The sequence below is a fragment of the Vanacampus margaritifer genome, chromosome 13 (assembly GCF_051991255.1).
Source record: "Vanacampus margaritifer isolate UIUO_Vmar chromosome 13, RoL_Vmar_1.0, whole genome shotgun sequence".
NCBI classification, from domain to species: Eukaryota; Metazoa; Chordata; class Actinopteri; order Syngnathiformes; family Syngnathidae; genus Vanacampus; species Vanacampus margaritifer.
The window spans coordinates 21,372,382-21,386,361 of NC_135444.1; the positions used below are offsets into that span (position 1 = coordinate 21,372,382).

At 39.0% G+C, this 13,980-nt stretch overlaps 2 protein-coding genes across 6 annotated transcripts in view; both read right to left on the reverse strand.

The window, feature by feature from the left end:
* LOC144062154 (zinc finger protein Gfi-1-like) lies at positions 1–6,415 on the reverse strand. Its single transcript, XM_077583190.1, has 8 exons — positions 6,386–6,415; positions 6,052–6,104; positions 4,145–4,215; positions 3,957–4,088; positions 2,725–2,967; positions 2,221–2,558; positions 1,322–1,459; positions 1–1,116 (listed from the first exon to the last, which is right to left on the reverse strand). Exons 1-8 carry the CDS (start codon positions 6,413–6,415, stop codon positions 772–774), a joined length of 1,350 nt encoding a protein of 449 aa, XP_077439316.1. The 3' UTR covers positions 1–771.
* evi5b (ecotropic viral integration site 5b) overlaps positions 5,863–13,980 on the reverse strand; it is a 25,528-nt gene continuing 17,410 nt past the window's right edge. For all 5 annotated transcript variants that reach the window (XM_077583955.1, XM_077583954.1, XM_077583958.1 and 2 more), the window contains 7 exons: positions 13,618–13,749; positions 12,279–12,419; positions 11,788–11,946; positions 11,348–11,494; positions 11,174–11,269; positions 8,625–8,720; positions 5,863–6,962 (listed from right to left, as the gene is read on the reverse strand). In XM_077583955.1, the coding sequence (XP_077440081.1) occupies positions 6,642–6,962; positions 8,625–8,720; positions 11,174–11,269; positions 11,348–11,494; positions 11,788–11,946; positions 12,279–12,419; positions 13,618–13,749 (1,092 nt within the window). In that variant the 3' untranslated portion in view covers positions 5,863–6,641. The remainder of the gene's footprint in view (positions 6,963–8,624; positions 8,721–11,173; positions 11,270–11,347; positions 11,495–11,787; positions 11,947–12,278; positions 12,420–13,617; positions 13,750–13,980) is intronic.

Genomic DNA, 13,980 nt, shown 5'->3' on the forward strand with positions numbered 1-13,980 from the left:
TCGGCATATTAGGACCACATTTTGCCAATATGATAATATGTAACACTATAAAGGTTCCATTTAGCCGAAAAGAAAAGAAACATAAAAATACTTGGGAGGTCCTTTGTTGATCTTTACTCATTTCTGTATCGGAGTTGGCCGATACCAGCTTTTTACTTTACTTGGTATCATATCAGGTATTGCTCATATGATAGACTCCAATATTGATACTGAATACTGAAATTAGAAGTTTGCTAATTGAAGTATCCACATAGCAATACATATTTTACATATGAGCTGTGGAGACTGTGTTACTCTTCCATTGCACAACATGATTTTAAGTATCGATATCTGTATCGGTGATACCGACTCAAACGTACTTGTGTTGGTGAGGACATTTGTGATATTGGCCAAATGATACATTGCAATAAAATAAATATATATATTTTATTAAAGCACCAATATCAAACGGTATCAATGATACCAACCTCAAGCATACTTGCATTTGTGGTCCATTTATGGTATCACCCCAACGATACATTGTGATATCAGTACATTTGAAAGGTTTGGTGTTAATGTTTTTTTTTTTTTAAACCATCAATATCAAACTGTTTTTGTGATACCAACTTGATTAAAGACATTTGTGGTTTGACCATTATGATACTTTGTGATATCATTACTGATAGTAACTGGTATGAAAATGGAAAATTGATATTCGATGCTGGTGTAACAGACAAACGTCCGTATTTTTGCCCCATGACAGACGACGACAAGTCTGTTAGCGCGTCACCGTCACTTGATCCCGTGCTGCGTGTCCTTGTGCCTGCGCAGGTCCACCTTCCTCTGGAATCCTTTGCTGCACAGGTGGCAGGCGAAAGGCTTGTAGCCGCTGTGTTTGCGACTGTGCGTGATGAGGTTGGAGCTCTGGCTGAAGGCCTTCCCGCACACCTGGCACTTGTGCGGCTTCTCGCCCGTGTGGATGAACGTGTGCTTCTTCATGTCCGACTTCTGGTGGAAGCGCTTGCCGCAGTACTGGCAGGCGTAGGGACGCGTGTCCGAGTGGATCAGGAGGTGCGTGGACAGCGTGGACGAGCGCTTGAAGCTCTTGCCGCAGATCTTGCAGTCGAAGCTTCTCTCCTGTAGGGGGCGGGCATGAGTCAGTTACGTGAGGCGCGGACTCTTGACTTCCAACTTTTTGAAAAGTAGTCCCCAACCGAGTAATCGGCCTGACGATTTAATTATTAGCGCTATTAAAATCAGCAAAAATCGGCACGTTTTTTTCTCACGGTTGTAAAGTTAAACCAATTCTAATTTGCGTAAAACAGTCCAAACGAATACTGACCTGCGAGTGCACGGCCTTGTGCTGCTCCAGACTGACGGCATGTCCGAAGGTTTTGCTGCAGATGGGACACGCAAAGGGCCTGGTTCCGCTGTGGGACCTGCGCACGTGTACCTCCAAGCCGTGCGGCGTGGAGAAGACCTGCCGGAAAACAAACGTCAGCATCGTCCAACAGTTAAAGGTGGCAAAACAGTCTTTGTCTCTGTATAGTGACAGGCAGAAGGCAAGATGTAAAATGTCTGAAGCCCTTTTGTTTATGTTTAGCTAATTTAGCTGTTTCTACTAAGTACTGTCGCAAATGTTCTCCAATTTTCGATACTGTAAATGTATAGGATATTATGCAGAGAAATGTTTTTTGGGAGGAGCAATATGGCGGCCTCGCGGCTTCAAAAGTCTTGTCCTATATCGGCTACCAGTAATATATACAGATCAGTGGTTTATTTGCCAAATTTCTGACAATGTGGTAACTCTTATTTTCTAACTTCCTCTTTTGGGCGGAAGTTTATTTTGAAGGAATGCGGAAATGGATAATGACGTAGAAGACGGCGAATAGATTCGCGCACGACGAATTCCGACAGTTTAAGTAAGATACTTTGTCTGTTTGAAAGTGGCAACGAGGTAAAGAATAGAGCTTATTTTTCAATAGATTTATGTCTGTGTTTACCTTTTGAGTTAAATTAGCCTGACTTTATCTGCATGACTGACGGCGTCATGTTTGATTTCTTTTCCACGGTGTATGAGCTTTGCGTAGAGAATTAAAAGGAAACCTTGGACCACCAATAAAGCATTATTTCAGCCGACGTCACATATTTTTGAATTTGTTGATTTGATCATGTCAAATATTTGTCAAACTTCCCACCAATGAGAATGTTGCCACAGCAGCACTTCCTCCAATGTCTCACCTTGCTGCACTTGACACACTTGTAGGCGCCGTTGAGCACCAGACTGGCGCACAGAACATCCGGCGGGGCCTCAAGGTGGTGGGCGCGTAGGGGCCCCCCGTCGTGGAAGAGCAGCGAGGCGGCGCCGTGGCGGCCGTACGTCTGCTGCGCGTACGCGGACGGGTGGTGGAGCACCTGCGCGCCGGGTTCCGCGTAAAAGCCGTGCATGGAGGGGGCCGGGCCGGGGTAGAGGCCCTGCACGGCCGGGGGCGGGTATCCGCTCCATTCGTACGGCCGGAAGGGAACCGAAAAGGCCGGCGTGTCGTCCACCAAAGGAGAGAACGATTTGAGGGAATCTACTGGATGAACACAGGAAGCAAACTTAAAAAAAAGACTAAACGTTAACGCACTCTGGCGTCGGGTCTGAGAAACACTCTCAAAACAGCACGAATGAACTCATTGAAGACATATTTAGCAACAAAACAAATAAAAAAAAATCATAAATGACTCCCTCCGCGTGCTTACCCGGCGAGGCAGACGGGGACGGCGGCCTCCAGAAGCCCTCATAGTCGGGCGACGGCGCGCGCAGGCTGCCCGCGCAGCTCAGCGGCGACTTGGGGGAGGAGTCAGCCGCCGTCGGAACGAGGCCGCGGGTGGAGAGAGACGACGAGTCCGCGGTCGCCACCGCAACATCCTCCGTGCGGGGAAAGCTCCACGCGGGACCCGCCGGTTCCGGAGGAGGACACGCACCGCCATCACTCCAAGGACCTACACCACCAATATAGTCATCAAATACATAATTGGGACGTTTACCATTCAAAGCACTTTTAGAAATATTAATTTGAAACATATAGCACAATGATTCCTCTCATAAGTTTACGTTTTTGATATAGATAATAAAATCATTGTAGGAAGCATGTTGAAAAATGCACATCACATTGCTAATATGTTTTGATTTCTTTTAAAAAATAATAGATGATGATATCCAGACAATGTATACATCCACAAGGCTATTTCCTGCTAAATGTGTTTATTCTAACAACAACAGAACAATATTTTGCACAAAAAAGCATCCATTGCAAATAAGTTTGATTTTTTTTTTCTTACACAAACATTCATATTTGTGGAAAATGCACATCCACAAGGTATTACTGCTAAATAATGATTACTTTAACAATAAAACAATGCATTTGCGGTTTGAAAATATATTTTTTTTTTTACATTTTAGTAGCATCTAAGTGAAAATAGCTATGGACAATTTGTCATAAAACGAGAATGCACGTGTTGGTTATTTTAACCGTAAAACATGTTTTAAGCAACACTTTTTCACTTGACTTCATTTGAATCCTTTTAGTAGCAAAAAAAAACAGCAATATTTGTCATATTTAAACATTATAAGAGTGCACACACACGTAGCCTATAACTACTGATAGAATGTTTATTATAAAACAGGTGCATTGCTTTGATTTTGGCCATTTATTGCTCATGCACACGTCAAGTCAAATGTATTTAATTTGATAGTAAAACATTAGAGTTGGAGGTTTTAAACGCGTTTTTCCTCTCACTATTTTATACATAAAAGCCAAAAATACAAACAATGCAATATTTTTTTTTACTGTAAGAGAGCACAAACAAATATGCATTTACGACTAAAATACTGCTTTTGAATTTAAAGGAATTGAAATGTATGTCTAATAAAAAAAATTTTTTAAGACAAATTAATTCAATATGACATGAAATATGATGTCTAGGTTTACCTGTGCAGTCGTGCAGTGCTCGTGGCTGGTGGTACGTGTGCGCCTTCTTGCTTTTCACCAGGAAGGAGCGAGGCATCCTCTTCTCTCGATTCTCCTCTTGTCTTTCTTCTGCTTGCTCGCTCGCTCGCTTAACTGCTTTTCAAGCTTGCGGCCCCGCCGCGCATGCGCCAGGACTGCCCGCCGCCTGCCAGGTGTCACGAGCACGCAGGTGACGCCGAGGAAGAGGAGGAGGACGACGAGGAAGATGAGCCCCCAGGCGCTGGGGCCAGCCAATTGAGTGACACGCGCACAATAGAAGCTTTATTTGTTGGTTTGTTGTCAGTTTCAGGGGGGCAGTAAAACACCTGTGGGCTATCATTATTATTATTATTATTATTATAGGACTAATAACACTTCAATGTGCAGCTAGCACAGGTACAGCCAGAAATACAGTCGTCGGTACATTTGTTGTCCAACCGCCCTTAAATAATAAAAATAAATACATGAATAAAGCGAAAATAATCATAATCTTGAATTCTTATTCTTTTTAGACGAGTCTTCGCCCTCGCGATGTCGGACAGAAAAATGTCAAAGCATAATTGGTGGCGGTTATGTACCAATAGAAAGTGAGCAGATGTGACGTCATGTGGTCACGTGAGATGGAAAGCTGGTTTAGCTTATAGTAAAAAAATATATATTTTTGAGTTTAATTCTTATTTTTAATTATAGCCTATCTATTAGATGTGTGATTTGTTTTTAGTTATATTAACTTCTCAAGTTACCCAGAAATCACAATGTTTCAATTAAATCAACATGACATTGTTTAAAAAAAAATTCCGAACTCTATCACTGAATTGCGTATATGGGCTGCCTCATAAAATCAATGCCTGTTAACAATCCAGTTTTAACTAAATTAAATAGAATGTATTGAGATAAACACCTTTTTCCCCACTTCATTTTCGCTGAACTTTCTTCGTCTTCTTTTGCCTTCTTCGGCTCACTTTTATCAGCTTCTGCATCTTGTCAGAAAATAAAAACGTCATTAAAAGTGAATGAAGAAATAGGTCTCCACATTTACAAAGTGATTATAAACTGGCCAGTGACGTCACGAGCCGCAGTCACGTGGTTAGTTCAACTCCAGCGTGCGCCCCACGCTCCTTGCAAGTTTTTTTTTTAAATTTTGTTTTTGTATCGTTGGCTGTTTTTTGCCCCACTCAAACGGCTCAGTGTGCGCGTGTTGTGTGCGTGCGCGTTCGTGTGTGTCCTCTGCTCACTTGATCAATGCCCAATATGATCGGCCCATTTGTTGATTGTAGTGCCCCGCACGTTGCGCGTCGCCAATCAGAAAGAGCAGAATCGCGACAGGATGCGAGCAGACACACGTGCCCGGACTCGATTAGACTTCCGCTCAGCGAGAAGCCAGCAGATAGGACGCCCTGGACGATAAAAAAAAAAAAAAAAAAAAAAAAACTACACGTGCACGAACGCCAGCGTTTCCTGCCAGCGAGTGCGCAAATGAACACAAACGCACCACCGAAAATAAACACAATCCAAAGCGCACATACACGTTGAAAGCCAATAAACACAAAGAAGCCGCACACAAAACAAGACAAAATGAACACACAAAACGAGCACTATATAAATATAAAATGAACACAAAAAAAGTTGAAAAGCTTTGCTCAACTTCCAAAGTTCCAAACAAATACAACAACAAAATCTTCTGAAGTGCACTGACTGTATTTAATCAATGTCAGTAAATCACAGCTGCGATCTAAAAGACTTCTCAATACTTACACGCACTCGGTTGTTATCAGACTTTTTGTGGTTTTGGTGTTTGAAATCGTCAGCAGCCCCCAATCGTTTCCTGCCTGCCCGCCCGCTTTATAAAAATATAAATAAAAAATAAAAAGAATGTCAACACACCAAAAACAGTTCAAAAATGTTTTATTGTCAATTTTTCGCACACGACAAACTCACGTCCACGTACGTGTGTGATGTACTGCAAACTCCCAAAGTGCTTTAAAAAAAAAAAAGTTGAACATGGATGCTGTCCAAGCAGCTAACAAGTGTGAAGTCTTCACAGACAACTAGTGTGAACTGATAAAAACACCCAAACCACATCAGGTCCAAGTCCAGGTCCAAGTCCAGAGTCCAGATCAATGTCCAAGTCTGTACCGAGATACAAGTTCACACCAAATCCAGGTCCAAGTCCAGATTCAGGTACAGGTCCACTTCAAGATATGTTTTCAAGTCCAGTCCAGGTTGAAGTCAAAGTCCAATTTGAAGTCAAGGTGCGGTTTCAAGTCCAGGTCCAGGTCCAGGTCCAGGTGTGTGAAATGGAGTGAACAAAAAAGGTACAAACGTGACAACTTTGGTAACACAACCAAAAGTGTCGTTAATCAACACAAACAATTCCTCCTTCCTCCCGTGTCTCTTGTGGTGTGCGTTACCATGACAACCATCCCATTCTCCCGACTCATGTGTTATACAGAAGATGGCTTGTCTCCGGGTAGATTTGAAAATGTTTGAAATGTGTCATTTCATTCAACAACAACAAAACATCACACGCTGTAGAGTTGTTGGTTTAAAAAATAATGTTCATATAAAATCCCAAGTGTGATATAGAATAAAATGTTTTATCGTCTTTTTCTGGGTACTAATTCCCAACTTCTTGTCCATTCTTCCCGATCCGGAAAGTTCCATGCGTCACACGGCGGTGGACTTGTGATTTCCGACATTGGCGGCGGAGGGTACGGAAAGCCTCAGAGCTTCGTTGTCCTCATCTTCCTCATCCTCCTCCTCGCTGTCCGTGGCGCCCAGTTTGGGATGTAGCCTGATGCGGCGGCCGCCTCCACGTTCGCCGTCGTCCTTGGAGGCGTCCTCGTCCGAAGACTGGTACGAGCCGTCGTCCTGAGGGTCATCGCGGTGGCGGTGGTGGTGGTGGTGGGCGTAGTGGTTGATGATGTGGATGCCGTCAAAGGCGGCCGGCTTGGAGGAAACGCCGCGCTGTCCCTTTAAGCAGCAGATCTGAGCGAGACAATGCGGACATCGTTTTAAAAAACTAAAATAAAACAAAGATCATTAGGACGTCATTAAAAAGACAAGAATGTCACATTAGAAGACATAAGAATGATGACATCTTCAAAAATGATGACGTAAGTATAAAATTATTAAAAAGACAATTATGACATTATTTAAAATAAATAAATAAATAAATAAATAGCAAGTATGACATCATCAATAACCAATGATATAAGTGGGATTAAAAATTATTAGATAAGTATGACATCATTAACAACCAATGACATAATGGAACGTTAAAAAAATATTTCCGACTTTAAAAACTATGACAGTTAAAATGAAAATTTGACATTTAAAAAAAAGACACTGACGATATCATTCATAGATTATTATGGTATGATTAAAAGGCAAGCAAAAAAAAAAAAAACAGTAAGAATGATGAAAACAATTAAAAGACTATTATGACAACATTAAAAAAATTTGACAATTATGACTTTAAAAGAGTATGACAATTAAAAAGGCTATTTGACTCTAAGAGAGAGAGAGAGAGAGAATGACAATTAAAAAATATGCCATAAACATGACTTTAACAGAATATTTCAACATTGAAAAATGATAAATGAAACTAGGGCTGTGCATTCAATTATTACACTCCACAATTACAAAATCAGCATAATCGTAAAAAAAAAAAAAAAAAAAAAAAAGATTATTAATACTAATTTTGTTGTTCAAATGTATAAATTTGCACCTTATTTTTTTATTTTAAAATAACATATTTAATAAATTTTGTTTAATCCAAAAGGAACTAGTATAATTATAGCGTTTCAAAGAATATTATTTATTAAAAAATTTTACGTTAAAACATTTTCTTGTTTTGTACCAAAAAATAAATAATCGTCCCAAATAATCGTAATTTCAATTATTACTAATACAATCTTAATTAATATTTTCTTTACAATCGAGCAGCCCTAAATGAAATCATTAAAAGAAGACAATGCCATGATTAATAACACAAGAATGACCAAAAATGACAATTAATCAAAAGAATGACATCACTAAAAATGTCAACGTTAAAAAAAAAAACGCCATTAAAAACATTTGCCATCCCCCCAAAAATAACTGACATTATCAAAATTAAAACATCATTAAAAAGGTAGTTGTAACCGCATTAAAAAAAAAATACAATTCTGGTATGACTCATTTCATCCACTGAAAAAAAAAAAAAATACAAGTACAATACCATTTAAAAAAAATTATTAAAAAAAAAAAAATTGAAATAATGGAAAAGATAAATATGACCTAAGTCCAAATATGATCTGATGAAAAAGACAATTATAACATCATTAAAAAAGCTCTTCCAAGGCAGTTAACGCCGAGAACGAGCTTTAACGAATCACTGTGACGTCGGCTAACGTTAGCTTAGCATGCATGTTTATCCCCGTCAGCATTCACCGACACTTTGTGAGGGATCGGTCGCCGTGTTGTCTTGACAACCTGACGATGTCGTGGCGCTGCACAGGAAGCGCTTTGGGTGTAGTTGACACTTTGACTTACGTGTTAGCCTCACAGTCTAACCAAACCAGGAAACAAATCTCAGAGCGAAGACGAAAAAGCAGAAAAGTGAAGAAGAAAAAAAAAAAAAAGAAGTGTGAATAGCTTGGTCATTACCTCATGTTTGAGCTCTTGGATCTGATCTTTGAGGTCTCTGATGTATTGGTTGGAGTCACTGTGGTTCAGTTGGCCCTGCACCTTCCCTTCTTCTTTCTAGAGCAAAAAAAAAAAAAGTTAGCATTTTTTAGCATAGAGTGCTAATGTCAAAGAGTGCTGCTAGTTGGCTAAAGCTAATGTCAAAGGTATAACAGAGTGTGATCATCTTATCCAGCTAACGCTAACAGTGTACGTATCCTGTTTACATCAACGCTAAATGTACAGTATGTACCACAAATACATATATAGCATCAATAAAGTAATATTGCTTAAACAAACCAAATCACTTATTTACAAGGTACATATTTTTATCTGATAATAGCAACAACTTCCTGCATACATAGAGTGATCATGTCAAAGGAATAAGTAAACAGTGTAATCAACATGTTATCCAGCTAAAGCTAACGCTAACAGCTAAAGCTAACGCTAACAGTGTAGGCATCTTGTTTACATCAACACTAAATGTATGTGCCGCAAATACATATACAGTATAGCACAAATAAAGTAACATTAGTTAAACAAACCAAATCACTTATTTATAAGGTACATATTTTTTTTATCTAAAAATAGCAACAACTTTCTGCATACTTAGAGTGCTAATGTCAAATAGTGCTGCTAGTTGGCTAAAGCTAATGTCAAAGGTATAAGTAAATAGAGTGTAATCATGTTATCCAGCTAAAGCTAACAGTGTACTTATCCTGTTTACATAAACACTAAATGTATGTACCACAAATACATATATAGCATCAATAAAGTAATATTGCTTAAACAAACCAAATCACTTATTTACAAGGTACATATTTTTATCTAAAAATAGCAACAACTTCCTGCATACATAGAGTGCTAATGTCAAAGGAATAAGTAAACAGTGTAATCAACATGTTATCCAGCTAAAGCTAACGCTAACAGCTAAAGCTAACGCTAACAGTGTAGGCATCTTGTTTACATCAACACTAAATGTATGTGCCGCAAATACATATATAGCACAAATAAAGTAACATTGGTTAAACAAACCAAATCACTTATTTATAAGGTACATATTTTTTTATCTAAATAATAGCAACAACTTTCTGCATACTTAGAGTGCTAATGTCAAATAGTGCCGCTAGTTGGCTAAAGCTAATGTCAAAGGTATAAGTAAATAGAGTGTAATCATGTTATCCAACTAAAGCTAACAGTGTACTTATCCTGTTTACATGAACACTAAATGTATGTACCGCAAATACACATATAGCATGAATAAGGTAAGATTGATTAAACAAACCAAATCACTTATTTATAAGGTACATATTTTTTATCTAAAAATAGCAACAACTTTCTGCATACTTAGAGTGCTAATGTCAAATAGTGCCGCTAGTTGGCTAAAGCTAATGTCAAAGGTATAAGTAAATAGAGTGTAATCATGTTATCCAGCTAAAGCTAACAGTGTACTTATCCTGTTTACATGAACACTAAATGTATGTACCGCAAATACACATACAGCATGAATAAGGTAAGATTGATTAAACAAACCAAATCACATTAATTTTGCAGTTTAGGTCAAACCATACCAGATATTTTTTTTTTAACCTAAAAATAGCAACAACTTCCTGCAACACCAAGGGGTCCCCATAGACCCCCGAAAGGAGGTCCAAAAACAAGCCTGATGATGTTTTTGAGGTTGTTTTTCCCAGCTTCCTGGAGCTCAGCTGCGATGCGAAACAGGTGGCAGCCAGCCGGCGAGCGGCGGCCGTTTAACGTCTCAGGAATGTTTTTTTTTAAAATGTTTTTTTATGTTGTATTTTTGTGTCAATCTTTAACATTAAGAGTTGAGAGTTGAAACCACTTCCTGATGGGCCCCACGCGCCGGGACTGATGACGAACGGTCGCCATTTCTAAACAATTGAAAGTGAAACAATTATGCAGTTACGTGAAATGTAAAAACAAGTTATGGATCACTACCAAAAAGTAAATCCCCTGCATATTTGCAAAAAATATTTTGGTCGAATTGATTCACTGAAAATCTCATCTATTCACTATTCTTAGCAATAAAAGTATTACTTTGGCACCATCTTGTGGAATCTTATCTCATATTATTGATAAGTTTTATTTACTGATAAGATTTTTCATTTACATTTGAGATGTCCTGTTTTGCTCCTGGTCCTTGAATGCACCATTGGACACCAAAAGAGAAATTGAAAGTATGTTTTTATTTCTAGCTGGTGTAGTCGACCTTGCCATTAACCTTGACCTGTGTTATTGAATATGTTTAATTTCCAAAAGTCAACCGTAAACATTTCTTGACAAGAATATGTTACATGTGACCTCACTAGTCTAAACATGACATTCTGATTAATATTACATCTGTGGAATATGAGTTAGGAAGCAAAATTCAGCTGTTTTTATACATGTCAGGGGGCGGCCATTTTGCCACTTGCTGTCGACTGAAGATGATGTCACGCTGCTAGTAACACAATGATGTAACGCTGTTATCGTGCTTTTCCTCCATCAATGATTAATTTTTGCATTACCTGAATCTCCAGCTCGGAGATCTGCTGCTGCAGCTCGGCCATGGCGGCCATGTTGTCAGCCTCCCGCAACCTCACCGCCATCACTTCCTCTTTGCTCTGGAAAAAGCGGCGCGTTTATCAGAATATTTTTACGCTCATGCCCTAACGAGAATCAGCGTGTAGTTCGTTGGGTACCTTGCATTCCATCTCCGCTTGTCGCCGTTTGATGTCCTGGAGCCGCGAGTTGAGATCTTTGTTCTGAGTCGTCAACGTCTGAACGCGATCCTGAAGGTTTCGGGCTTCCTGCTCGGCTCGCCGCAGATGATTGCCGTGTATCTGATTCTGGAAAATCCCCAAAAATAAAGTAAAAAAAAACCCCCCTCTGATTTACAAGATTCAAATCTTACACATTTTTTTCCCATCTAGTGGTCAATAGTGGAATTACACCCAAAATAGATCACAGATATATAAAACAGTGTTAACTGAACCCCAAAATAATTAATCAGTGAAATATCAAGACTGCAGACCAAGAATCCGCAATGGAGGTTGTGTTTACTTTATTTTAAAAGGCCACTAACCACACAAGTATTTCCAAACTTTTTTGTGTGTGCGTGTGCGTGTGTGTGTAGGTATACTTGGGTCTCCAGCTCCAGCATCCTCTGTCGACTTTCCCGCATTTCGGCCTGCGCTTCGGCCTCCCGTAGCCGCACGCTCATCAGCTCGTCCTGTAGCTCGCTTAGCGTGTTCTTCTTGGGACTCTCCCGCCAGCGGCCGGACGTCCGGGCTAGGTGGCGCTGCGGTGGTGCAGGCAAGTAAGATAACACGTAGGGATGCAAAATTCCAGAAAAAAGTGAAGACATTTTTCATGGGAATTAACAGGAATCAATGTGAACGGATTTACGTGATCATTTTCTCTTCACAATGATCCTCGACTGTTATAAAAAAAAATGGCAGTTTATTTCATATTGCTCTTGTTTTGGTTCTAAATGTTGAGATCTGCTCAGTGTAGGGGGAAAATCTATCTCAGCAGGTTGCATGTCCAAAATCTGGATAAATGACAACTGACTTAAAAGTAGTACTTATCGGCTCAAACTGAAACAGATTTTCAGAAAAACTCGTTTTTCACCTGCCAGTGGTCCTCCAGGTCTCGGACTTGCTGCCGCAGCTCCTTGAGGCCCGTTAGCGCTTCGGCCTCCCTGACCGTCACGGCCATCAGCTCCTCCTGCAGACGAGCCACGTTGGTGTCGTCCGGCAGCGACGTGTTGCGCTAATGCGGGTAGCAAAAGGACATTCAGGGATGTTTTTTTGTACATTTTACAGCCAAATTTAAGACTTGTAAATGAGCTTTTTGCAATATGGCCCTGGTTGATCTCTTGTACTCTGCTGCCACCTGCTGGCCATTTTTGTAATAACTACCATTGATTCAAGCATTCTCTTCAATTCGGAGGTTGCATTAAAGCTTTCTGTATGCTCTAGCATAAAAATAAAAATACATTTAAAAAAAACGTTTAAACACGTCTTTGGGAGCGTGGTAATATGTAAAATAGAATGTATTTATGTTTTTGAGAGCAAATGAGTTAAGGCTCCACCATTTCTTAAAAAAATATTTTGTCCAAGCATTGTATTTTTTTGTCATTCTAATTTAGAATTAAGTATCTTTAATTTAATTCCAATAATGTGTTGATTTTTTTCCCTCCCAATTTCAATTTATTGTGCTCATTAGATTCTATAACTACATTTTGGAAATTGTAAATGATCATTCAATCAAAAACATTTTTAACTGTTTTTGATAGTACCCATTATTTTTTGTATATTTTTTTTAAATTATTGCATAAATTTAAAACTGTTTTCATTCATTTTTCAATGTAATTGTTTTATTTATTTTACTTCATCAGTCCATTCTTCCAGTTTGAATACCAGGTAATTAGTTGTACTTATTTATTTTCATTTTAAAATTTATTTTGCATTTATTATACAAATTTAATATTTTTATCTATTGTAATAATTCACTTTAATTAATCACTTACATAGTTTTTTTATTTACCGAACAAATATTACAATTCCTTTATTTTCCTATTTAAAGGCTTTATTTATTCTACTCCATCGTGTCATTCTTTCATTTTCTATTCCACCTGTTCTCCATACAATAATTGATTTTTCTCATTTAGGTTATATATTTTTTAGAATACATGTATTTTACTAATTGTATTTGATTTAGAGTACTCATATAATGCCATTTTAATGAAATGTCAAAATATTTTTTGCTGTTTATATAATGTATATATATCACCACTTCTAATTTATTGTACTCATTACACACATACTGAATTGTATTATTAAGTTTTAGTTTGTATTTTGAGGCTTGTGATGGGGTGCATGTTTATGACGTCTTTTGATGTATCCTCCGCACCTCATTGGAGCAGCATAGCAAGTATGCTGCATATTTAAGCCAATTTGTCATTCACCTTCTCCATGTCCAGGATCTTGTCCTGCATCTCCTTGAGCGCGCACTGGGACTCGGCCTCCTTCAGCCGGGCCTGCACCAACTCTCGCTCGAGCTGCAGCACCGCCTCCTCCGAGCAGCGTAGCGCCCCCTTCTGACAAACACACAACGACACACCAAAACACAAACGATAAGTACGACCACATCAAACCTCTTCCGTTCCGCATGACTATAAAAAAAAAGATTATTAAAGCACTTATAATTGATCTCATCAACAGAGTTGGAACGCCAAGATCACAGCCAATAATGCCTTAAGTGCTCACCCAAGTGTAGTTTATACAAACTAGAGCCTGTGCGGCATGAATTAATCATCCAAATGTCCCCT

Excerpts from the sequence above, each read along its gene's own strand:
- LOC144062154 (XM_077583190.1), bottom strand. The coding sequence starts at position 6,415 with ATGAGTCGGGAGAATGGGATGGTTGTCATG. Across the intron at positions 2,559-2,724 it reads GTCCCCGTCTGCCTCGCCGG|TAGATTCCCTCAAATCGTTC; the intron begins GTAAGCACGCGG and ends GTGTTCATCCAG. Across the intron at positions 1,460-2,220 it reads AGTGTGTCAAGTGCAGCAAG|GTCTTCTCCACGCCGCACGG; the intron begins GTGAGACATTGG and ends GTTTTCCGGCAG.